Consider the following 25661-nt stretch of genomic DNA (forward strand, 5'->3'; position numbering starts at 1 on the left):
AGCTCAGCTCTCTTCAGCTGATGCTGACAGCAACTGAAACACAACAAATTTCAGCTTGTACCATAATACTTTAACAGGAAAAATCGTAGATCCTTCGCAATGTCAACAGTTGAATCAAGTTTGAGGGACCTTTTTACAAGTTGTGACGAGCCGATTCTCTTGGAAAAGCGCGTGTCTCACTGGGAAATCGTAAAATCTTGGACCATAAACGTCTGGTGCGAAAAGATCGGCCCTACAACTCGCCTTCCTTTCCGAAGCGGGAAAATTGCGCATTCGGAGGTACGAAAACCATGAGTGTATTTTAAAAATAAAATAGTTATTTAATTAGCAGTGCTGACTGTTTTCTTGCAGCTGCCTCAATGGGAATCGACGTGTACTCAAACAGAAATGACGATGAATCAGTTTCTGGGACATGCACAGACAGCTGATCCTTCAGAGTGGCTCTATTTCGACTATAAGCATCTCCACGAGTGGTTTAAGGACAAAGAAGATTTTTTAAAGGTAAAAACCATACAAAATTTTTATAAGATTGGGCATAGCTCAAAAAATAAATGATGTAGATTTTGGTATTAATTTAAATTTGATTCCAGGACATATCGTGGAAAGATTTAGGCTTCCCTGATAGAAAGGCAGACGATTCAACGTTGTGGATCGGCAGCCAAGGAGCTCACACTCCGTGTCACGTTGACACATACGGTTTTAACTTAGTCGCCCAAATACATGGAAAGTTAGTTGAAAATTATCCAAAACAAAAAACAACCACGTATGGCATTAAAATATATAAATGCATAGGAAGCAGTGGATATTGTTCCCACCTGGAAATGAGAGCAGAAAGATGTTGAGAGCAACTAGAGTTCCTTATGAAGAGTCAAGCATTTACAGTGAAATTAATTTTTTCTCCCCTCCCAAACGTATTTTAATAACCCTTGTAAATATATCCAGATATAATTGTTTTAATTTTTCAGGTATCACTTTGACCGGGGCCCGCGTGGTCACCCTAAATCCAGGGGATGTCCTCTTTGTGCCTAATGGTTGGTGGCATTACGTGGAAACAATCTCGCCTCTCGCCGTCAGTTTGAATACTTGGATCCCACTGGTACGAGCAGGTTAATTCTCATTTATTTGAATTTAATTTATCTTACAAATATTGCAGCCCTGTGATAGGTTTAGGCAAGTGGAGGAGTCTCTAGTCAAGCTCTTGGTTTCTTCTGTGTGCCGATTTGACAACAAGGAGTTAATTTTAAACCCCAACGAGGTGTGCTATTTAAAATTGCAAGTCATTTTAGCAGTCTAACATTTCCAACTCTCCAGGCTGACATCACGGAAGACAAGAACATTTTAAATTACGTGAAGTGGGCAACCCATATCTGCACTGCGAGTGATTTTGATGAGCCGCCAGCTAAAAAGTGCCGATCGGAAACTAGTGCTTGTGGTGATTTGCCTGCTGGAGCTTCAAGAATAGCTATTTGCTCAGAGGATGATTTCAAAGAGTTGATGAGTTTGAAAAGGAAAGTCGTGGTTGACTCTGTCGCTGCAGAAAGTGATATAAAGTTAGACTTCAGCAAAAAACTTATTAATGCTATGTGCGCACCAGATGTGTTATCAAAAATCCGGGACCATCTTTTGAAAGATTAAAAAGTTGTTTAATCTAAAAATGATTTAAATTTAATTTATGGTTCGGGAATTAAATGGCTTGAGAGTGAGATTATTATCTAATTGTATTTAGTTTCTAAGACACATATACACCAACAACTGCACAAACAATATGATTACAGCCAGGTAAAAATATAAATTTAAAAATAAAATAAGTCAAAGGCGGCTGAAGGATGTTAACAATTTCCTACTTTCGGTAGTTTTTTTCTTGGAAAAAATTTGGGTAAAATTTATTCATTTTGTTTGTTCCAAACTTTTAGCTTAAACTAGTTTGGCATTAATACGTTCCTCTTAAGAATGTTTTCATGTGAAATACCTTACAAATGGTTCATATAAATTAAGTTCCAGATCACTGAAGCAGTCTTGCGCAAATCACTAACACAAAAGTCACGACAGCACTGGGCGCCCACGTGAATGGAGCCGAATTGCAGAGGTCGCCCTTGCAGAAGCAGGCGAATATTTTCTTGCCCCCCTGCGTGATGGTTGCGCACCGCTCCTCACCATCCGAGGGCTGTCTTTGCAGACACAGTCTCCGCGTTGCAACTCCGTAATCTAGAAAAAAATAGTTTGTATAGATTTTGCATTTTGCAGGCGTTAAAACGACAATCTTGACGTTAAATTAATCACTTTATGTAAAAGCTTTTTAAAAATTGACAATTTAAAATCGTTATTTAAAACGAGATCAGTTGGGAACATCTTAAATCGAAGAGGATTCTTTACTTACTTAAATGGGATAATACCAAAAGCAGAAAAAATTACACCCTTACAGAAATCTTATTGAAATTTTGAGTGCTTTTGAATAGCCTGGCCACAGAACCTAATATATTTTATATTTTGGAAAGTTTTTGTAACAATCAAAATTTATCTCTGTTCTCACCGTCCTCCTTGAAGGTGCTTCCGCCCTCCATTCTTTTTATGCACCAGCCCGAGGCGCACGGGATGGTCTCCACTCCCCTGAGCAGCTGGGGTTCCTCTCCGTTAATGGGCTTTGCGGTGCCATTGGCGGGGAAGGGGTCCTTGCAGTTGCCCTGCTCGCCCCTCGACATGCACGAGTAACATCTCTTGATGATCCCTGAAAAAATGTGGCACACATAAATTAGCTATTCAACCTGAGGCTTGAAAGAGAAAGGATTGAAATTGAGGAGATTTGTACGTTACCTTCTGAAAGGGGGATGACTATTAAGAAAAGGGCTAAAGTTACATAGGTCAGGAACTGGCCATTTCCAAATGGGCCGATTTTGATTTCCATTATTGCATGGAGAGAACCAGTTTACTTTGATGTGATTCCTTCTGCTGGCGAGCTGGTGACCTCGAATTCTTAATCCCCCACTCCTCCTTCATTTACTTTCTACTCTGCCCGCCTTCAACAACGGCATACGCCCATCGCACCTTTGCGTCAGGGTGTGTCAAAAGGGCGTAAAATTGATAAATTAATATGTTATTTTGCTTTGGTACTAAAATTCTTATTAATTTTGAGATAAGAAAATAGGAGAAAAACACTAATGTGTATAAATACCATTTTTCAAATGATCTAATTTTATGGAAAGGTCCCTCCAACAAGAAAAGCATCATATAATATGTGTCCTTTATTAATGAGAATTCAATAAACCTACAAAAACGGTGAAATTACATAAAAACTTATGATTATTTTATTTATATATATAAATGTTAATAAAATTAGTTTAATGGTATTTTCTAATCGTTCTGCACATGTTGAGCAGCTGAACTGGAAATTTGTATTTAAAATTAAATCATCATCAACGATATCTAATTACCTTATTTCATAATATATTGAATAAGGAAATATAAACTTTTCAGCTAACTCTCAGGGAAAAGTTGTTTTTTCACATTGTGACATGCACTTTTTCAATGGGTGTCAGAGATTGAAGCAACAAGAATTAATTTTCCTTTTTTTTATTGTTCTTGAACGAAACGTAACCTTTCATTTTATTTTTCAGTCTTGGTGTAATACTAACGGACGACTTAACAGCACCTGATCAGAGATTTGCACGGCCTGTTTCATATAATTCTAGTGGGTTTGAAGTAGTTAGAAATGAAAATAGTATTTCTCGTTTTGATACACGTAAAATTATTTATTTATCGATTTAGTTCTTGACAATTACGCATTTTTCCAACGATTAATGAACTCAGAAGAGAGAGGTTGTGTTTTGAAAAGCGTTCCTCCTAGATGGAAAAGCATTGCAGCCATGAGTAACGTTCGATCTTCTACACAAATAATAACACAACACGCAATTTTGACAACAGACGATTTGATGGATGGGGCAGTTCTTCCGGCTTAGTAGTCGTCCTTGCCGTAGCGACGCTCCCGGGGCGAGTCAGAGCGGGAGCGGCGGCTCCTGGAGCGGGAACGTGACCTGCTGCGCGAGTGGCGTCTTTCCCTTGGCGAGCGTGACCTGTAACATGCAGAAGAGGAGTGAGAATTCGAGTCGGACCGAATGCGGCGGCTTCAACTTCTTGTGGAGGACGCATTTGATTGTAAAAAGAGCGGACCAATTATTTAATTAACCTGGGAACACGGGTTCGTTCCACTATGGCATGCAATTCTTTTACTCTCAAATGTGTTCAATTTTGTGATGATGACCACTCATGTTTAAATATTTCATTCTAGCATTGTTTACGAGTTATGGACAGGACAATTGTTTTTGATACACTTAGATCGATTAAAAATAAAAGTTTTGCTCAATTGTAAGGACTTAAAGTATATTGACTCCTTTTGCCAAGACGAATCGATTGATCAAATACTTTTCATCAGAGGCGATTGTAAATAGGCGCCTCAAACATCAATAATGAAAAAAAATGATAATTTTACAATTCCTTTGAAGCCTATAGAGTTCGCTATGTCTTTTATAAATTGATAAAGTTACAGATAATATTTATATTAAATTTGAAGCTTAAGATATGAATTGTTAAATTATCAAATAATTCAAATTTTTCAAACTAGTTTTTTAGCTGCTCAAAAAATCACAAATTATTTTACAAGTCTCCACGTTATTTTAAACAATCTCTTATTAGTTTAGCAGCTTTAACCATTTATTTGTCCCATGGGTAAAAATTAAAATCATAAAAATTCAGTACTTTAATGAGATTTCAACAGTTACATTATCAATTGATTCATCTTTTTTAGGAGTCTGCAAATTAAATTGCATCATGATTTAATATAAGTTTCCTTTTTCCGTAAAAAAATTTCAATAAAATCCGCGAAAAACACTAACAAATGATGCAAAATTGAAAATATGTGCAAATATCTTCTAATATATAGAAATTTTACGTTTGGGGCAAAAAATTGCATGTTAGGGCAAAACGAACCCAAGGTTCCTTATAAACTGGGAAACGCTTGGGCAAGACAGAAGAAATTTATTTTAATATTTTCGTGTCTGGTTAAAGCTCAATTGTTTCCCTTGTTATTACTATTTTTCAAATATCAATGAGATGTGGAAAAACAAGAACTTAATATTATTAAAAGTGGGGGCTGACTGAATCTGGACTGCATGAAAAGTGATGGTCAGGTTAGCCTATACTTATTCGTCTGCTGACGTGGGGCCGAGAGAGAGTGTGAGAGAGACAGAGAACGATGAGGTTCTCTAGGCGTGAATACCGTTTCGGCAAACGTGTGAGGAGGTCGAGCGAGCAAGTTGAAAAGTAGTTGCTTTCTTTTTGAGGAGAGTTTGAGGTCCGTTAAAGTTGCGCAGAAAAAGGACAGTGGGGCGGTTGGTTGAGCAGCCCCAGTTTGGACGACCGGCGGGTGGTTGGGCGGGCGGGCCACCCTGACTGTGAAAACGGGACCTTTCGCAATCGCTTAGTTCGTTCAGTTTCGCCCGGCACCGTTCACGCGGACTGTGGGTTAGGCTTTAATTCATGTCGGGAGGAATTGCAGTCCGGCGGCGGTGGCGATTTTTGAAGATTGAAGGCTGACAGGCGGTAAGGGGTTGGTGGTGGTGGTGGTGAGAGGTGAATGTGTACAAAGAAGCAGTAGCAGTTGTGCTAGTTTGACTAGTAGTAGTAGAAGTTGATCCCTGCAAAAGTATGCGCACAATATCAATAAAACCCTTCCGAGCTAATCTTTTCTTGTTGCTTCTTGCTCTGACACACACATCAAAACATTATTTACGCACATTTAGCATCTGCAAACAGATTCTTTCCTTCTCATTTTAATTTAAATTTAAAACTGAAATAACAACCAATCGTAATTCCTGTTTTCAATTCTCACCTGGAGTAGCGACTGTAGCGTGGGGCTCCTCTGCGACCGCCTCCGCCGCCGCCTCCTCCTCCGCCGCCGCCGCCACCTCCGCCCCTTCTGCTACGGCCGGTCGACATCTCAACTCGTACGCGCGTTCCGCACACTCGTCTGCGGGGAGAAAGGAAAAGAACAAAATTAACAGATATTGACACAAATTTTATTAAAAAACTAGTAAAAAATTGATTTTTAAGATCCAAACCCATGAATTGCGATGCGTAAGGCAGCGTGTTAAGTTTTTTCAGCATATATTAAAGAAGTTGAAAAATAATTAAGGGCTTCAAAAAACTGCGATGTTTTGGGAAGCTGTGCAATGGTTTTCCCCTCTTTTTAATATCTTGTAAGCATTATTCATTTGCACTTAAATATAATTATAATTATTTGTTAGCTACTTGCCCATGGCCTCAACCTGAGGTATGGATGGACGGAAGTTCTGGCAAAATAAGGGGCAACAATGTCATTTTAAATTTAACTCGGTATAGCAGCAAATATTTTTCATCAATATTCGCAAAATTTCTATTTTTGCTGAGCAATAAAACAAAAATTGTATTATTGTATTTCTTTCTAAAAAATAATGGAATAACAGTGGTGAAAAGATAATGCAACCCTGTTAATGGACTTCATTTAGCACGCAATATGAAATATCAAACAGAAAAACAAGGTGGTAAAAAATCAAAATCAATTAAAATCAACCAATTAACTTTACTTTAAACCAACCAAAATTAACTTCTAATTAAGCAATTTCTTCCTAAATAATATGCCGTCATTTTCTGACAGATTTTTTTAGGAACATCTTGATTTATCAATTTTAGATTCATAACTGGATGTTCAAATTAATTTAGGACAGCTTAAAATTCTCCAGAACGATTTTAGCTAGAATTTTATTGGATGTAACAATACCAACGACAAAAGTTCAATTAAAACAAAAAATTTATTATTTTAAGAGCTCGAAGAAAAGTATCAACATTTTGTCAATATTCAGGCAGGTGTTTTCCAATAGGATGCAAATGTGAAAACTTTAACGGTTATTCAGAGTTTCAGGATATTAGGAAAAATTATGTAAATTTGCCAACCTTTGAAATGATCAAATTATTTAAAAAGAAAACCTCTGAACCCTATTCTTATAAATCCTAATCGAGGGCAATTCAATTAACTAAACAACTTGGAAAAATTCGTTAAATTGTGGAACTGATTGTCATTATTTATATTTTGCTTTGACTTTAAAATGTCAGAATAACCGTCCAGATTTGCTGCAGTTTGTCAAAACTGTTTTTGCAAAACAAATTTTAATCGCAACTTAAGTAAGTGATTACTGAATTAATTGAAATAATAATAAAGTTCAGCTCTTGCGATGCGGGTAGCCCTCAATAATTTCATTGGCCTCTTAGGTATTGTTTGTATGTAAACAAGAAGAGCTATAACGTCACAGGCCACGCGCTAACGCTTATAGAATTATTTTAATGATTTTAATTAACTGAATGAGTTTGATTTTGCACATTTAGTTCCAAATTGTTTATAATTATCTACTTCAGAACATCATAAAATATTTACCAGGTTAGCTGTTGTCAGCACATACAACTGGATGACTTTATTTTTTTAAAGAAGACCTTGAAAGCCATTAGCAACCCTGAGAGGGCCCCTCATAAGAGATAACACCGGCGGGCGGCGCTTTTTGTGGCTAAAATAAATAAATTTGGTAATGCTTCTTACGTTCCGTCGAGTCCTCTAACCGCGTCCTCGGCGTCTCTGTTGTCCTCGAATTCGACAAAAGCGAAGCCGGCAGGGTTGCGGGCCACCCAAACATTCCTCAGGGGGCCGTATTTTGAGAATGCTGACTCGAGCTCGTGCTTGGACGCGTTGCTGCCCAGGTTGCCCACGTACACCTTGCAGGCGAGGTCCCATTCGCGGTAGCGTGACATCTGCAAAAGTCGAGCGGGCTGATGAAAAAATTTATTTTATTATTGTTTTCCTCTCGTCTGCCGCCGCAGTGCGAAGCGGACGAGGCTAGCGACGCCATTTGGGGACGGCGACGATGCTCGGGCCAATTTTGCGCTGTCCTCCGACTTTTTCGAAGTGTGCACCTGGCCACGTGGGCTCACCTTGCTACTTGTGTGCTCCGTTGAAAATGCAACTCGCAATCAGCGAGCTGAGGGTAAACGAGCTGGTTTAGGGTAAAATAAGCACTGGACGTGGACGAAGACGCCGAAACGCCGCAGAAATCAATGATCCTGCTTACGCACGAAGGCGGGCGGTGAACAACGAGAGGGCACGAAGCTCCGATCGCACCGGCCTATCAGCTTCGCGACTCCAGTGGCGCCAAATTATTCATCTCTATTCAAGGTTTAGTCCTGGAGAGTGATCTCCGAGTATATTTGTGTTTGCCTGCGGGTCTGTTTTTGAAATGATGTCTCATGATGCTTCCTAATTCTATACTTTAAAATTAAATTACAGAACAAGAAAATAAGGCGTATAACTGGCGCCCAAAATTTAATTTTTTTATTTTTACTAGATAGAATATAAACCATTCCAGCAATTAAAAAAAGCCTTATATTTTTTCACCGAAAGCCTAAATGACCATTAATATAGAAAAACATTTTCTCATAAAACGTAATACAATTTATATATTTGAACGTTTATATAGGGACAGGAAAATAAAACTAGCATCAATTTTTCTTAAGTAAATTCATATGAAAAAATGTATAATTCAATAAATATATTTAACATGTATCGATATCAACAAATAATGTCAAATAAAAGCTGGTCTTTACAGTTAATTTCAAACTATATTTCATTTTAATAACAAAAGTTTTATAATGATGTGTTTCAAGCATAAAAATCTTATGAAAAATTATCACTGTGACATGATTGCCATTAAAAAGCATTACGCAAACAGCCATAGTATTATTTATGCTAGTCGCTGTCAGCATTAAGGTCAACGAGTTGCTTCTCAGAAATCTTCTCCAAGACACCCATTGATCCGTTCAATCTGACGATATCACCTGAAACCGGAATCTCGCGTTAATTCGCAATTAAAAGCAAACAGAGCAGCAGTTGTTAGACTAGACAGCGTAATGAATCAACAAAGCAAATTGATTGAGTGCGTACCAGTGCGGAAGATGTGCGTTGCGTTGGTGGCGCCGACGATGCACGGCACGCCGTACTCTCTGGCAATTACGGCTCCTGCAACAGTGAGACACACATTTAGAGAATCGTCAAACTCTGACAGGCCTTTATTAGGTTTGCTTGATGCTCGAGCCAAAGGGTTGAGCGTCAATCCTCGGAGGAATATCGCTGTGCCTCACCGTGAGAGATGAGCCCGCCGAGCTCGGTGACGATGCCGGCCACCAGCGGGAAGAAGGGACTCCAGCCGATATCGGTGCAGTGCGTGATGAGGATGTCGCCGTGCACAATGTCAGCCGTCTGGCTCAGGTCCGACACGACGCACGCCCGGCCCAGCACCACCCCTGCGCACACCGGCGTCGCCTGCATCTTAAACAGACCCTCGCTCGGCCAAATCTTCTCCTAAAATAAAAATGATTATAATAAAGATAATTTTTTGAGAATACGTAATGTTAAAAAATATATAATATACAGAAAAATTGAACTTTATGGAGAGGAAAAGAACAGATGGATGAAGGAAAAACATTCAATTTACCCTGAAATTTCATGATGGTGATATGTTCCGTTAATGGGATATTTCAGGTAAAAGTCAAAACCTGCTTCAGCTTCAGCCCAAAAAATAAAATACCAAAAGTGCACACGAGGACTTGGCCTCTGCTTAGTCTGCTTCTGCTCTTCAGAAATGCAACTCTGCATTCCGTTGAAATCGTCTGTGGGCTCTCTGACGAACCAAAAAGATTCTAGGATGGTAACCCCCTGACCACTTTCATTCCTCTTCCTCGACCCCTTGTCGTCTTAAAGGAGTTATTTAATTTTTATAGCGCTATTTGCACCGAAGCTGGCTTTGATTGTTAGAAATCGCCTTAAATATTATATGGCTTCACAAAACCTTGCTCATCAACCCCTAACTTCCCCCTTCAAAAATTACCGTGTCTCTATTTTAAAATATTTTACAATACAGTCTATTTTAAAATATTTTACAATACAGTCACCTATACTTCCATCGCAAATTCATAAAGAAAATAAAGCTTCTGACTAAACCAAAAGTGAATGTTTTTTATTGCATAAAAACGGCTTCACTTAAATTGAAAAAAGAAATATAAAAATGAGGGGGCCAATTTCATTTATATAATTGATATTGTAAAATCAATTTTATAAATTAAATAGTCTTAAAATAGATTTTAATTTAAATCTAAAACTACAAAATTCAATTTAAGGATGGACAGCTTTGGGGACAAATAATTGCGCAAGTTATTGTACTGTGCAGGAACGCTAAGAACACTGGATTAAAAAAATTTACGCAGCAATTTTAAAGCGTGTTGGCAATTTTAAATCGCCACGGCCGTTCATTGCGATTTATTGGACTCATCTGAGGATTGTCTGCACGATCAAAAAAGAGAGAAAGGAAATAAGGGATGAAATTGTTTGAAACATTAAAAAATTAAAAGCTCAAAATCGTTCCATTTCTTCAAAGTTCTTTTTCTTTCAAAGTATAAAAAATTTGCCACGGAAAATCTAGAAGTGGGAAACACACGCACAAAATAAAAGAAAGAAAATCTGAGAAAACCTTTCAATTACTAGACATGTTTTTGAAAAAAAAACGGGATGTTTATCAAATCTTGATTGCCTTTGGAAAAAATAATGTAAAAAAACTGTTAAATGCTAACAAACAACTTTAAACTATAAACTGTTTAAAAATAAAAATTTCAATCGATGCAATAAAATTGCTGGCCTTCTTTGTGAACTTTAATGCTATAATAAATCAAGCAAAAATCACGATTACTTCAGCGTTTCATTATTATGCAAAACATTCAAAGTGCCACGGCCCGCCTCTAAATGCATCTGCTACTGGAAGAAAGTCATGAGAGCGCAACGCACACGCGAGACATTACTCATGGGCCGCTGACACACGCGGAATGGAAACGTTGCAACTCGGTTTTGCCCTAACCGACCGACACACACACACACACACAGTACAGCACAGAGGTACATGCAGAGGATTAATGTCCTGCGACGGCGTGATTTATCGATCAGCGGTGTGCACAAAGCGTTTGCAGTCATGCAGCCAGAAAAGCCATGCAGCGCACGCCTTTGAATTATTCGAGAGAGTTTGCAAACAAGGCGTGGGTGCCGAATTAATTAATAATCGCCGGCAATGGTGGTGGGATTCCACCCTGACCACGCTTAAGACGAGATATACTGCTCACCTGGACGGGGGTGGGCACCCCGAAGAGGATTTCTTCGAACTGTAATCCCTCCCAGCGCTGCCAGAGCCGCTTTCTGCGCGCCGCCCTGCCGATTCAATTAAGAGCCGGGGTGGAGAGGTGATAATAATTTGGGTAAAAGGCCTACTTGGCAAGCAGCACGGGGTCTCGGTGGCGCACCAAACGGCTCATCTCGTGGTGGCTCATGTAGAAGAGCAGCTCCGCCTCAGGTAGCCGACCCTCACGCACCAATAATTGAGCTAAACGCCGATACGCCGTTCGCAGCACGTGCACCGCACAAATTAGCCCGGACTTTGACTTTTCGCGGCGCGCCACTGCCGTCCGGCAGTGCGGCAGCAAAAATCGCAGCGCCCGCCTGTCAACACAAGCACACATGAGACATGAGGCAGAAAATTACTCTGTTAGCAGAACAACGTCTGGCCTTGAAATGTATTCAGATGGAAGCCAGACTGTTTCTATGACGCATTACAAAAAAAAATGAAAATTAAAAACCTTTAATATTTTTAAATATACTTACAAAATCGTTTATAAAACAATATAATTTTTCGCACCCCATATCTCGGATTTTAAATTTATATTGTTTTTAATCTCTCATATATGCAACAAATTCCTTCCCAATAAAAAATATTCGATTTACCTTGAGGGTAAAAATAACATTTGCACCGACAACGCAGATGTATCATATTATGGCTTTTACCGCTTTTAAATTTGTGTGATTCGGATATATATTTAGCGAATGAGAGTAAATGAAAATAGCGAACCATCTTTCTTGCCCTACAGTTTTCAACATTATTTTTCATGCTGAAATAAAGATTTACATCCTATTCCTAATGAATTTAAAGCTAAAACATACCTGGTTCCGTTTTTGGTGGGTGACTTGAGTATCCGGCACGTTTCATCAACAGAAAGGGTGAAGGCGTTGTCCGGCGCTGGCAGTGGACCCTTGACGAGCGCCTGCAGAGTTTTTATCAGGTTTTCCGGTTTCATTCCCCAGGTAAGCGTGTGAAACTCGAACTGCGGCGTAAATATAGCATGAAAAAATAGAAAAGGGGATGAAAGAAAAAGACACCTCTCTGATAGAACGGTGTCCGTGCGCGTCGAGGAACGCCTTGAATTTTGAGGCGGCGTCCGACTCTTTAAGAATCCAATTAAGAGCGATCGATGGCTCGGCAGACGTGAAAAAATCAGAGTCTTCCTCAGCTACCACGGCCGCTATTTCGCGCAGCTGGCTCGGAATTTCGGCTGACTCGACGTTCGAGCACGAAGAAAGCAGCAGAGAAATGTCTGTGTAATGATCCATCCTCCAGTCTGTCGATCAGACGATGAGAGAAATGATTAGTCGCAGCTGTTATACTCAAGCTTCTTTGTCAATTAATTTTCTCGCTTTTTATATCGACACCAGAGATAGTTTATTGGATCTTTCACGAGCCAGCCATAATTCATTTTAAGGAAAGCGGTAAATCAATTTTCAGCAAGATATTTAAAATTTCACCTGCGTCGTTTTCGGTGAGGACGGACATGGCCGCAATCTGCGTGAAAATGCTGACTCTGGACATGTGGCCGTGCAGTCTGATAATCTAAAGAAAATTTTAACTACATTAAATGTATGCAATAGTACTTATTCCTTAATTTGAGCCATTTTTAGGAGTAATAATTTCAAAGAAGAAACTTCCATAAATCAATGTATAAAAATAACACACATTTAATAAATAAATAAAGGCATGTGAATTTTTCCAGGCTAATTTTAAAACGTTTTACGAAGCAACTAAATGGATTTTAGACGGTTTCTCACAAGGAAACCCGTGGTCCGAAAGCCCCGAACTTATATATTGTTTTCTTTCATCAAACGTGTATACTTTGCGATTAAAATATAAATCACCAGTCAAATGATTCCTCGTTTCCTCTCAAGCTTTGCTTTTCGGTTGCAGACTGGACAAAATGTTTTGGAAAAAACTCATAAATCTATAGAAAATTCCAATTTTTGTTCAATCATGATGCTATTTTATAATTCTTCCTGACAAGACAAATCGATTAGTGGGTAAATTTTTACGTTCTGAAAATACCAAGAGGTCAGTTTGGGCCAATAAAACGCTACATAATTAATTTAACTAAAACCCTTGTAAAAACGGATGCTCGTCTACAATTCCAACCCCTAAAAATTTTAAATGAAGACAATGGTGTAAACCTATTAGAGTTAATTTGTAGTTAATACAAGTCCTCTGCTCAAATGTAGTTTTTTTTGTGGGTGGAAACGTACCTCGACAAAGTGCGGCAGGCTTTTCTGGATGGCGCCCATCAACTCGTCGGCGGTGGCGTTTTTCGCGCAGCTCACTTTGTAATTCCGCACCTCCCTCTGGCCCGATTTTTCAACCCTGCCCGCCGACATGGTGTCCTGGATGAAAAATAATTTTGCCTGACGTCGGGAGCCGGGGATAAAAAGTGGCAGCGCTCACCATAAGCATGTCGTAAATGGTATGGAACTTGGTGAAAGTGCTCATGCAGCCGAATCTCTGCACGCCTGTCGAGTGGAGCCGTTCGTCGGTGACCAAGTGGCCGAACACGGCCAAGTCCATCACCTTGTTGGTCGTGCTGATTTCCTTCTCCAGGTTGCTCAGCACCGTCTGCGAATGATTAAACCTTACTGATATCCTCATTCATGCCGGGGATAGTAAAAATTTTGATTAAACCAGCTCGGTAGCCTCCCTGCAGCTCGCTCGCTCCGTCCGGGCGGCAAGCACCAGAGAGCGATTAGTTAGGCAACCGTCTCGCCCGTTGAGAGAAGCGGGATGCATAACAATCAATATCGAAGATGAAAGAGTTAATTTATAGGACCAGGGGGAAAATTAAATTTTTAGTCTTATTAGGCTTTTTTAACAAAGAGGTGATTTTTTTAAATAGTCAGCCTTAATTTATATACGGTGATTCACCCATCTTTTAGGTTGATTTTCTGACAAAAATATCACGTTAGTTTGGCTATTAACTGAAATTTTTGTCATCAAAATAGGGTTTTTATGTCTAATTCAGGAGGTTTCTCGATGGATTTCCACAGTCTTAGACAATATTTCGACAATTTAGGGAATCTTAAGTCTAAACACAAATTTGCTTTAAAACCATAAAACTAGCTGTGCAGCTCACCAAAACCATTCTTATTCTATCGCACTTGACAAAATCATCCAAATTATCATTTTTCCAGGTATAAGACCAATTAGATCGTTGAAATGAGCAACTAAAATAAATTAAAGAAGATCGTTAATTTGCAAACAGTTTGAGTTAATTTTGTATTAAACACTAGAAATGGTATAAAATCAATAAATAATCATTTTTCCCTATGCTAAGAATTTACAGGTGTCAATGGTAACTGAAAAATATATCAAATGTCATTATTTGTAAAATTTTAATTTGGAAAACAAAATAAAATCTGTACTAGAAAAGTGAAGAGTTTTGAGTGAATTTTAAGTATTGAAGCGACTTAGAAGGCCTGGATCAAGAGTCTTAAAATTTGCATAGTTTGCACTCATCTGGTACCTTAATGAAAATCAGATGAACACAAAAAAGTAATTTATCGTTTAAATTTCGCAGCCCTAAAATGATGATGTTAACAAAAGAAAAATCTCTAAATAAGAATGGTGGTGGAATTTTCGAGATCGACCTCCGCGTTGGTGAACAAATGCTGGACAAAGAATGTGTAACGTCATCAACGTAGACACATTTAGTTGGTCTCTCATCGATTTCTTAATTCAAACAACTGAAGTACGAGAGCAGGAAAGTCAAACAAATCGCACAGGAGCAGTTAACTCATCAATGACTTCACAATGCACTGGCTGCCATCATTTTCCCTCTACGCAATGGCCGATTATAAAAATCGCAACAACTCCCCGATTATCGGATCCTCCACTTAAATGTGAAAATTATTTTTCCAGCTCCATGCATGTTTTTTATAGCAGGCTGCTGTTATACTGTTTTCGATTTCTGAAACGAGAAACTGGCAGCACGAAGAGAAGATTTTAATTCCCACTGTCACCGCCGCCGTAAAGCAAAATCGGATTTCGAGAGAGACGCAGCGCACAAAAAGAGTGCTCTGTATTTTGGAAGCGAGCGAGCTTGGTCGGGTGCGGGAACAAAAAGCTCACGTTGATGACGCTGATAACAACGTGGTTTGAAGTGGTGCCAACGACCGACTGGTACAGATTGCAGAAGGTCCGGTTCTTGTTGTGCTTATTGCATTGTTCTTGGATCTCGAGGTCCAGCAGTCTGATCAGCACGGATTGGGTCAACGGCTTTGTTGCACCGGGGAACACCTCGCTGCATATGAATTTATTGATTTTCACAGGGATTAGTACGTTTTATTCTCTGGCTGCGTGAAATTATACCCGGTGTTGGCGATTGACAGGATGTCATTGTCCATCACCACTGGCATATCGAACTCGTGCTCCAGCTCGTGGTCCGTCCACGCGTCCAACGTCGTGATTGGACGTGCTTGCAGCAGGTAAATTTCCTCCTATGTTTATTGAGATTTAAGATACATTTTAAATATGAAAATAATTAGGACAGTGAATTTTAGACGTTTTTTCTTCTAAAAATACTACTATTTTATTTTTAGAAATTAGGTGTTATTAAACAGATTTCAAGCCGATCTGAAAGGTTTTAGATAATTTTTCGGGTAGCCAATTCACAAGTATGTGTCCGAAATAACTGCTATCAGCTAAATAACCAAACAATTCGGTTGATTAAGGGTTTTAGCCAATTGAGATGGTTTTAGACGATTTTAAGTATGGTTTAAATGACCTAAATTTACATAATTCCTGCTCACACCGATTTGAAAACCAGAAATCCATGTATCACTATAGAAATTATTGTAATCTCTACCAGGGAAAAAGTTTAGTAAAATAATTTCCCATAGAAAAAAATCATCATTTAAACCAGACTTTTTTCTCTTACGAAAGTGCAACAGAACTACTCTTCCAGCTGTCATGACGTCAGCAGAGGTTAATTAAAATACTTTTGCCAAGTCTTACCTCGACGACGGCCCACTCGATGTCTCTGGGAGAGCCGAAAAGTCTCTCGAGACCTTCTCCAATTTGGGCCAGTTTGAGGAGCAGATCGCCGCTCAAGCACAGTTTTCGACGCTGCTCCTCGGCAATATTAATACTCTCGGTGCCCTCGCCACCTGAGTGGGGCAAAAAAACCGTGTAGTGACTTCCCGCAGAGTTTTGCCACACGCCTCTTACTTTTTGACACGAAGATGCTGTCCTTCTTTGATCCAATCTGCACTTCCTCGATTTTCAGGTGGTTATTCCAGCTACGCGAGATCAGAACCGAGTCCGGCTCGGCAACCGCTGACACAACACTCTGGGAAAATAAAAATTAAGCTGTCACTCAATAAATTTTTGTCAAAATTCCTAATTTTTTCCAAACGAACTGTAAAACAAACATTTTTTAACCAAACTGTTTTATGCACACTGTAAAAACTGTTAGATTTTTAGAGTTAGTTGGAGCAATTATTAAATACGTGAAATGGGGAGGTAAATCTTAAAAATGAAATGAAACCATTATTTCAAAGATAAATCGGCCTTTGAATTAATTCCAAAAAATTGGTGCAGATGAGGATAATAACCAAATTAGGTAATTTCAGAGCAAGGTTTGCTGATGAAGCCTGGAATATTGATTGAAATTGCAACAAAAACAGTGTTGGCTCAATTTGGTTTATTTTTTTCTCTGCTCTAAAAATTGTAGCGATTGTGCAAAGCAATTTTTGATATTTTTTATTTTGTTAATAAGACATACCATTGCACGAGTGCTCGTAAAATGAAATGTCACGATTTTTGGTGCGAATATTTACCTCTCCGAGGCCGTAATTTGCAGTGATGAGGATCTGACGCGGATTTCCCGTGAACGGGTGTCTAGTGAAGAGCACGCCGGCTGCAGTGGCCGGCACCATGACTTGCACCACGACCGCCATTCCCGGATCCAGTTCCTGGCCGTACTGTCTGCCAACAGACAAAATGACACACACGTCGCACGTTTGCCTATGATGAATTGCTACTTTCGGTAGAGGACCGAGTGCTCGGAAAACAACGAGGCCCAGCACTTCATCACGCTCTCCTCCACTTTTTCGCCGCGCACCCCCAGAACCGTTGAATTCTGCCCAGCGCTGGACAGGTCGGCCGAATCCTCCCCCACGGCGGAAGAGCGGACGGCAAAAATCGTGTCTTCACTGCAGAATTTTTAATTTTAGCGGAGTGATTTGAAGGGGAAATTGATATCGACCTGTAATGTTCCAGAAATGTGTCCAACGTGGATTTTACTTCCTGACATAGTTTTGTGTTCTCAAAGGCGTCTACAACTCTGAATGGAAATGAATTATTTGTAATATAAGTATTCTTTCACCGACATTTTGTTAAAAAAAAATAAAATGTTATGGAAATTTAATAGTTACTTCAAAGTTTATTAACAAAAACGCTTTTTTTTCTTTAAGTCTCGCCCCTTGAACGCGCGAGTATTTATTTTTAAACTTTTTAGCGTTTAAAGGACAATTGGATGTCAAAAAAATAATTTGAAATGAAAATCATAGTGCCATTGAAATTGTTGACATATAGGCTGCAGCGTAAGCTATCAACCGCTGGACAAAAGGAGCAGCCATTTTTTGTGACTTTGATGTTCAGGACATGCCTTAATTGTTATTCTTTGCGCCGATTGTTGGTTACACCTTAAAACAAAATCCAACAACCAGTTTGAAAATCGACGCATCTATGCCATTTGCCACCTTGAGCAGCGATGAGATGTCACAATATGGCTGCTCTCTTTGTCCAGCGCTTGTTGGCTATTATAACGTGGGGTTTTATTTAAAAATTCCAACAGCACTCTGATATTCAGAAATTCTAGCCTTACATAAAATATATTTTTTGTTACACACGTACATGTCCTTTCATATACAATGCGGCTAACATATTTTTTAACGCCAGGAAATCATCAGAGAGACCCCCTTTCAATTTTTTTTTTTTATTCATCCTGGGAGATGGAAATAGAGAGAAGAGGAGAGAGAGAGAGAGAGAGAGAGAGAGAGAGAGAGAGAGAGAGAGAGAAAGAGAGACTTAATCATAAGGATTACTTGCGGCAGACGGATTTGAGGTCGAGATCCTTTTGGCCAGTGGCAACCTCTTTGAGCAGTTCGACGGCCAGCTGCAGCTGCGGATACATTTGCGTCTGCCTGGCGTACGCCTCGCTGGTCACGCAGAAGCCGCTGGGGACGCTGAACTGCTAACAAATCAAGCGGCTTGCAGAATGAAAAAGCAAAACGCAATTTGCAGTTATATAAATACCCGAGCGTCTTTCAGCGATTTGAGCAGTGCAAGAGAAACCGCCTTTCCGCCCACTAACGTCTCGATCAGAGCCGCTTTTCCCCGCAGGTCGCACACGAGCGGAACGTGCCCATCTTCCGAGCAGTCCCACTTCTTGGCCCGCAAAAACGCGATAGGAGGCGGCTTCTCGGCGTTGCAAGCACCGCGGTACCTAAAAATGTATCTAGGATTTTCGGAAAATTAAACACAAATTTGACTGACCAGTAGGCAAACTCGGTGAAGCCGTTGGCCTGCATGCCATTCACGTTCAATTGAAGTTTTCGAAGGAAAGTTTGCTGCCGCCAAGGATGGCCACTGTATACCAAAGCGCCGGATCGCTCCTCCAGCTGCACGCTGGCGATGTAGTTTTTTCCACCAGCTGCTTAGTTAAAAATTCTTTTAAAATTACTTAATATATTATTAAGTGAAAAGTGGTCCAACTTCAGTAAACCCTATACATATTTGCAATCTGCTCAATGAGGTGAATCGAATGATGTGCGTAATTCATTCTTTTGAAAATTTCGATAATTTCCCCCCAAAATTTTGTAATTATAATGTATTCCGGGAAAATCATATATGCAGAAATATGACGGCTATTGTAACAAGGCTTTAAATTTTTTGAACATTGTTTTCATAAAATCAAGCATTGTTTTTTTATTTTTCTATTTTTTTTTGTGGTTCACAAGGTATTGCAAATTGTATCAGCTTTCCAATTTTGCTCTAATTAATTTATTCTTTGGTCCAAAGACGCCTTTAGATTATTTTAAACAGGCATCAAAGTTTGTAAATTGTAAGATTCACGCTCATTCGGTGTTTTTTAGGAAATCAGACCACGGGAAAAAATAGTAATTGTGTGCTTCTCTATTAAACAATTTCTTTAAATAATCTTACTTTTAAAATATTCAATTTCCTTACATGTAAACGTCATTAATGATCGATGACCAAAATTTATCCCCAAAATTTACCTGAAAACATTAGCTTCAGTTGACTAGGCAGGTTTTTGTGGTGAGCAATCTGCTCCAAATCAAAGTTGCTGCTTTTAATCCGGTGCACCATTCCAGTGGCCGTGCGCACCAGGCCCCACTTGGCCCTGCTCAATATTTCTCATATACATTGCTGAATTAATTCCAATGAGTCTTTACCGTGTCAAGCCGTCGCGCCTGCAGGTGGTGTTCAACGTGAAAAAACTGCCGTCAACCGCCACACCGTGCACGCGCACGCCCCGTAACAAATTGATCTCGTTCATTTCGCCCCAGCGCCGCTGACGCACGCCACGCAGGTAAAGCCGCGAGCCGTCGTCCTGCGAACCGAACCTGACGACGCCGTCCATCACGCCAAACTGGTCGTAGCCTTCCGGCTCGAGGTGCCTGCCGATTATAAAAAATTATAATGGAAAAGTTTGATGTTAAAGAAATTTTATTTAACGAGTTTTCTGTTGTTTGTGTTCCGTACGCATAGGGAAATTTGAGTTTTACTCTTTTAGTAAACGTTTCGTTAGAAATTGATAAATTTCTGGTCAAACAAAGCCAAATTAATTAGCGAGGCGTACTAACTAAAAATAACTGACAGAGCATTTGTTTGATTGCTGCTCTAAAAGGCAATGAAATTCATATTAATAATTCAAACTTTTTGGGTAAATACACGCTGCTTACTTTTTAGCAAATCAAACAAGCAGTTTGTTTGATTGAACGGTATAAATGTCAAAACATTTCCAATTACAGGATATGTGATTTTAGTACATTAATTGTTTCTATTCACTTTCATTTCAAAAAATTGCGTGTTTATTTTATCTAGAAATCTAGCCATGCCAATGCAGATATGAAAATGTCGCATGATCAATGAAACTCGTGTTGTCTGGGATTAGATTCAAGCCGAAAATTTATGGAGGTTACCATGCAAATTTGAGATAAGATCAGCCCCAAAATGTCCACACCCCTTAAGTGAATATTGCAAAGAATACAGATAATTGTCATCCAAATCCACAAAATTTGTATTCACCCTCAAATGCATTCAATTAATTATTTATTTTTCCCTCACATTAATCTTCTCCATTTTTATAGTTTCTGTGTGCTATACTGCATCATTTGATATCTTTATGGTGGATAGAAATGTTTGAAGGCACTCACACCATGTCAAGCCAGTCGCCATCACGCCAGCTTTCCCTGGCGAGCGCCTCGCTCAGCAGCCTCTTGTCCCACGAATCCCTGGTCTCGACGTAGTCACTGCACGCCGTCCATCTGCACACGAAAAAAATCGAAACAAAGTTTTACGGAAACAGTTTTTGAGGCATATTACATGAAATTGAATCTGACGTGCAGCAGCGCGGCCTCGTCGTGTTCTAATCGCCATTCATTAGCAACACCTTTGCGTAATGTGCCATTAAAAGTTATCCGCCACTTGCGCATCGGCTCAATAACCGAGAATTTCAAGTCGGCTGCCTCGAACTGCTTCCACTGGCCGCTGACGAAATTCGTGTCCGGGTGGCCTGTTTGCAGATTTTGTTGAATTCTGATTGTGATTTTTAGGGCTGTAACTTTTCGACGGCTAGCTATTTTTCTTATTGCGAGCTTTCAATCGTTGCGTCATGCATCATGAATCATTAAATCTGTAATCAAGCTCAAAATTTAAGCCTATGTTTAATGGAGTATATTCAAAGTTGGTTGCATGATGCAAATTACAAGATTTAAAGAGCCATTTTTAAATTTTAGGTAATAGAGATGAGATATTGTATTGTATTTCACCATTGAAACAACCCTCTCTAGTTTTTGTAACTATAAAGTTGGAAAAAATAAAAATACTTAAATATTATCAAGTGGAAGAAACTCATAAATCCGTACGCAATTCAATGGCTTGAAATGTTACTCAAAAACATTGGAAAGTTTTTTTCTATTTTATATTACTATTATAATTGTTGCAGGTTAAAAACTCGTCATATGTTAGCAAACAAATCTTTTGAACAAAAAATTGAAGTTTCGGAAAGTCAAAATTTCCCTTTTTGCAAAATAGTTTTAATTTAAATAAAAAAAAAACAAAATATAAAAAAGAATGATGGAAAATTAAGATTTGACAAGAAAAATGCCATTTAAAACCTCAAGATATGTGAAGTACGTTACATTGAATGCCCTCGATAACCATCAGTTATAGATTCTAAAACTAACTAAATTGCTCCAAAAAATTGAGTAAAAAAATCGAACATTTAGCTAAAATTCCAGCCCTGAAGTAATCATTTTGAAGGCACACCTGGCAGTTGGTAGACGGAGCCGTCCGCCAGGCTGAGGTAGACCCACACCTCGGTGCTCCTAATCTTGCGCACGATGTTCAGTTTCATAGAGTTGCCCTTGGAGTCGCAGCCGAAAATCGCCATGCCATCCATGTCCTGCAAAAATTCATCAAATGCAGACGAGAGTAATTATCCCGTCGTGCACGACTCCACCAACCAGCTCTTTCCTTATTTTTCGAGGGCTCTCCAGCCTGGTTTCGTAAGCGTTAGCCGTGATGGCATAAATTTCCTTCTTCTTCTCCGCCGGCTCCTTGACCCAGTGCTTGGCCAAGCAGTACCGTGCCCAGAACTTTTTTACGTAGTAATTCCATCCTGAATTTTTTATGAGCTAATTTTTTCTAGACCGCTTCTGCAGAAAAGTTACCTGCTTTGCTGTAGATTACTCTGCGTGGATCATCTTTATCCTCCACAAGTATGTGTCTGATGACGATCCAAATCGCGATAGGCGCGATAAGCATCACCGCGTCTAGCATCACCTCGTCCACTAGCCAGTTCATCGTCAGCTCTAGAGATAACCACAGAGCTATTTTTAAACCACGAGCAATTCAGTCTTTTAAAATATCATAATTTTTGTCAGTGTCACAATCTTTCACTAATTAATACGAGCATTCATCCGAATATGGAGAGGTCTTTCTTCTTCAAAAAGGCAAATACCTACCGTTCAAAGCCGCCAATAGATGGCACCACCATTTATTTTCAATTTATGGACAAAGATATCAGATTAAGTCTCTCTACTTTGCATTTCAGACTCGGAAAGATTTCATTTCTTGTTCTGAAAACTGAGATATGCTGCAGCCAATCGCGGTTGTTGTCGTTCCAATTGGCTGAGCTGTTTTTGGTTTTCAGCGTGTCAAATGAACTGAATCTGAAATCACAACGGAAGTGCCCTGAAAGTTATAATTCAACAGTAGCACCATTTAGCAGCAACTTCAAACACTAAAAACTTGCCCTCATGGTCTTGGCCAATCTAGAAAGTATTTAGTATTAAAATCCTCTAAAAGATGGTGCCACGGTTTATTTTCTATTTTCGGGCACTGCAGTTTCAGATTCAATCCTACTTTTGTGCATCCTTGGCGTAAAAGATTATATTTGATAGACTGCAAACCAAAATCGGTTTAACCATTATTCGCGTTATAAACCAATAATTCAATACGAGAGAGTTTTAAATAAACCGTGGTGCCATCTGTTGGTGGCTCTGAACTTTCCTGATCGATGAATTGGATATTACCAAAAACATCATGTCTCATTTTAAAAGTGATTGAATAGTCTGAATTTGGATTTTTCAACTCGTATGCACTGCAGCAGGAATCAATAAAAATCCGAACGTTTTCCGTTGACTACAAACCCAAAGGATCACTTGTCTTTCATAATCTTTCTCTTCAATAAATAATTCATTTTCAAAACACTTTGTAGGAACAATACACCGCATCGAAATTCAATTATAGTGAACACGCAAAGTAAAACGATTTCAATTAATTGCTGGCAAATTGAAAAGCAGTGGCTGGACTCACTCACCGGCGTACTGAACGAGCGTGTTGACTCCATAGTAATCAGCGATAGTGGTCATCACATGCACTGAATGAGATGCAGACGAATGATTTAGCGGCAGACAGGCTGCCAAACGCTCACGCAGCAGCCTCGCTCGCGTTTCTGATAACGGATCGACCGACCAATCGACTGTCAAACAAGATGTTATCGCGCTACTCGCAATTAATCTCTCGATGCGCGAGGCTCGCCGAATCGAAACAGAAAAAATGGCAAAGCTAAAATTAATAGTGCGTGCGTGCCATACGAGAATGAGCCTAACTGACTCGCCTGGAAACCAAGAGGAGGGGCATCTAATTGATATGGTTATTTCTGTCCCTGCTGGGAGGCTCGGTTTTGGAGGAATGCAGATTTTATGCTTGGCAATTTCACCGGATTGAGTTAGCATAACCCAATTAGATCTGAAAGCTCATTATAAAGCTTCAAAGAAAAATAGTGTAAACACAGACCCTTCTGCCGAGAACATTTTCAAAGGGAGTCTGAGAGAATTGCAGATGAAAAACGAGAGATAATTATTATACCAAGCATATAACAAGTGCATTCGAATCTGATCCTGGTGGAGAGGCAAACATGCCGGCGACACACACACGAAAGAACAAAGAGTGTTTTTTTTTTCAATTTATTCGCAGCATATACAAACTCGTTCCCGTTGAACCGCAGCTATGACTCACGCTGACCTTTGCGGGGGCCGAGCAGTCACTGGAGACGAACTTGTCGCGCGTACCCTCCGCATGTGCGCCGCCTTATCTCTTTATTTGTGACGCGCGCGCACGCAGTAGAATAAAACCGCTTATCTCGGCGCTCGCTCAACTCTTTAAAACCCGCACTCAATAAGCTGATAAGCAGCCCGCCAGTCTGCTTTTCGACAAAGACTCCACGGTCTGGCCATTATCGCCGCCGCCGCCGAGCTCAATATTTTGCCGAATCATTTTTGCTTACTTTCAAAACACCGAAAGGCGCTATTTAGTTTCTAGTTGAGTCGGCAGGATTACAGTTTCGCCAAATAACAACAATGACGTTCAAATTTTTAGCTAAATATTGAAAAGGGTGAATTAGGAACGATAAAATTATGCTTAACTTTTCAATTTTTATCTTGCTACTCTTTCTTTGTAGGTTAAAAGCCTGTAAAATTATTCTGTCATCGTCATCAATTTTAATATCAACAAAAATGCAGCTCCATTTTTTAAAACTGTTTTAACCAAGAAAAACTCGTCTTTATTCTGCATGATTTATTTAGTCTTTTTTCTCTTGTCATAAAATCATATTTGATTATCCATGTTCATGCAGAAATTTCGATATTGAATTATCAATTTTAATAACTCGGTTTAAAATTAAATTTTATATGCTGTTCAAAATGGCGAGGAGATTGGTTTCAAAAATTTCTCTTTGTAGGAGGCATTTAGCAATGAAAATTGTGAATTGTTTGCTCACTGATTGGCATTTAAAAAAGGACGACTCCTAGTAAAATAATAAAAAGTTAATTAAAAAATAATTTTAAACTTATATAACCATTGTTATGAGTAACATTACCTCCTTACAACTTTCACACTGGAGAAATAATTTACTCGAAATATTTTTATCAAAGAGTAATTAATTTTATTATGCTCGACAAGGGGCAAAGAGCTCAATTTTGAAAAACTAAGCCCACGGTGTTTCCTAAAAATTCTCACCTTGACGAGTCAATTTTCAAATCCCTATTCACGCACTAACGAGAAAAGGCTCTGAGTCACGCCACTTTCTTTTGGCTTTGATGCCCTGAGAGGAGGACGAAGGCGCAAATGACGCGGAAAAATGACAGCAAACATAAAATCACTTCTGGCTGGAGAGCCTAATGTGCTGTTTACCCGGTAATCTGCACGTCATAAATCGAATTCATGCCCGTGTGGTTGCTGCTCAACATCAGCACCGACACGGCACCCAGCATAAGCGAGCGAGAAATCAAGTTAAACGACACTTATTGCTTATCATCCCTGAGATTTATCTCTTTCAAAGAACCGCACGCTGCGGCTGAGCGAATGAACTGCAGTCCAGCTTTTAATCCACTCATCCGAGACTAATCCAAATGCGGCTCTCAATCACACCCTACGGATAGTTTTGATGCTTTTCTGTATATGAGCAACAACTGTCGATTGAATAGAATAAAATTGGTTAGGAAAATATGCTGATATATATTTTTTTAATTTTTGGTGTGAAAAATCTTTTACCGAAGAAATTCAAATTAATAAAATAGCTCTGTGTGAAATTGG

The 25661-nt window shown here is 39.3% G+C and overlaps 4 protein-coding genes across 10 annotated transcripts; 1 reads left to right on the forward strand and 3 right to left on the reverse strand.

Annotated features, from left to right (window-relative positions):
- Window positions 1-10: 10 nt before the first annotated feature.
- Window positions 11-1711, forward strand: HSPBAP1 (HSPB1 associated protein 1). Of its 3 annotated transcripts, XM_065478229.1 has the most exons (7): window positions 11-279; window positions 352-501; window positions 591-727; window positions 793-911; window positions 966-1096; window positions 1154-1255; window positions 1312-1711. In XM_065478229.1, exons 1-7 carry the CDS (start codon window positions 100-102, stop codon window positions 1633-1635), a joined length of 1143 nt encoding a protein of 380 aa, XP_065334301.1. In that variant the 5' UTR covers window positions 11-99; the 3' UTR covers window positions 1636-1711. The 3 variants fall into 3 exon arrangements, with proteins under 3 accessions (XP_065334301.1, XP_065334300.1, XP_065334302.1); XM_065478228.1 differs by having other exon boundaries at window positions 793-1096; XM_065478230.1 differs by having other exon boundaries at window positions 151-279; window positions 332-501; window positions 793-1096.
- Window positions 1701-2992, reverse strand: rtv (QVR superfamily protein rtv). Its single transcript, XM_065478232.1, has 3 exons — window positions 2812-2992; window positions 2531-2725; window positions 1701-2205 (listed from the first exon to the last, which is right to left on the reverse strand). The coding sequence occupies exons 1-3, from the start codon at window positions 2900-2902 to the stop codon at window positions 2003-2005; spliced, it is 489 nt and encodes a 162-aa protein (XP_065334304.1). The 5' UTR covers window positions 2903-2992; the 3' UTR covers window positions 1701-2002.
- A 726-nt stretch (window positions 2993-3718) lies between these two features.
- Rbp1-like lies at window positions 3719-8153 on the reverse strand. 2 transcript variants are annotated; one of them, XR_010574244.1, is made up of 5 exons: window positions 8008-8153; window positions 7619-7827; window positions 5882-6019; window positions 5270-5687; window positions 3719-4067 (listed from the first exon to the last, which is right to left on the reverse strand). XR_010574244.1 is itself a non-coding variant. In XM_065478231.1 (4 exons), the coding sequence occupies exons 2-4, from the start codon at window positions 7825-7827 to the stop codon at window positions 3950-3952; spliced, it is 465 nt and encodes a 154-aa protein (XP_065334303.1). In that variant the 5' UTR covers window positions 8008-8153; the 3' UTR covers window positions 3719-3949. The 2 variants fall into 2 exon arrangements, 1 of the variants encoding a protein (XP_065334303.1); XM_065478231.1 differs by lacking the exon at window positions 5270-5687.
- Window positions 8154-8588: 435 nt separating this feature from the next.
- On the reverse strand, window positions 8589-23965 carry LOC135936313 (rifampicin phosphotransferase-like). Of its 4 annotated transcripts, none has more exons than XM_065479074.1 (28): window positions 23386-23965; window positions 22235-22375; window positions 22028-22182; window positions 21831-21966; window positions 20886-21075; window positions 20717-20827; window positions 19733-19957; window positions 19556-19680; window positions 18813-18972; window positions 18573-18762; window positions 18362-18507; window positions 17521-17598; window positions 17297-17467; window positions 17093-17240; window positions 16482-16602; window positions 16269-16420; window positions 15624-15751; window positions 15384-15555; window positions 13707-13874; window positions 13511-13645; window positions 12746-12830; window positions 12323-12561; window positions 12107-12267; window positions 11381-11608; window positions 11236-11320; window positions 9211-9430; window positions 9014-9088; window positions 8589-8907 (listed from the first exon to the last, which is right to left on the reverse strand). In XM_065479074.1, exons 1-28 carry the CDS (start codon window positions 23801-23803, stop codon window positions 8819-8821), a joined length of 4452 nt encoding a protein of 1483 aa, XP_065335146.1. In that variant the 5' UTR covers window positions 23804-23965; the 3' UTR covers window positions 8589-8818. The 4 variants fall into 4 exon arrangements, with proteins under 4 accessions (XP_065335146.1, XP_065335144.1, XP_065335147.1 ...); XM_065479072.1 differs by having other exon boundaries at window positions 18362-18510; XM_065479075.1 differs by having other exon boundaries at window positions 8590-8907; window positions 18813-18969; window positions 23386-23964.
- Window positions 23966-25661: the final 1696 nt, after the last annotated feature.

Source organism: Cloeon dipterum, chromosome 2, assembly GCF_949628265.1.
Source record: "Cloeon dipterum chromosome 2, ieCloDipt1.1, whole genome shotgun sequence".
NCBI classification, from domain to species: domain Eukaryota; kingdom Metazoa; phylum Arthropoda; class Insecta; order Ephemeroptera; family Baetidae; genus Cloeon; species Cloeon dipterum.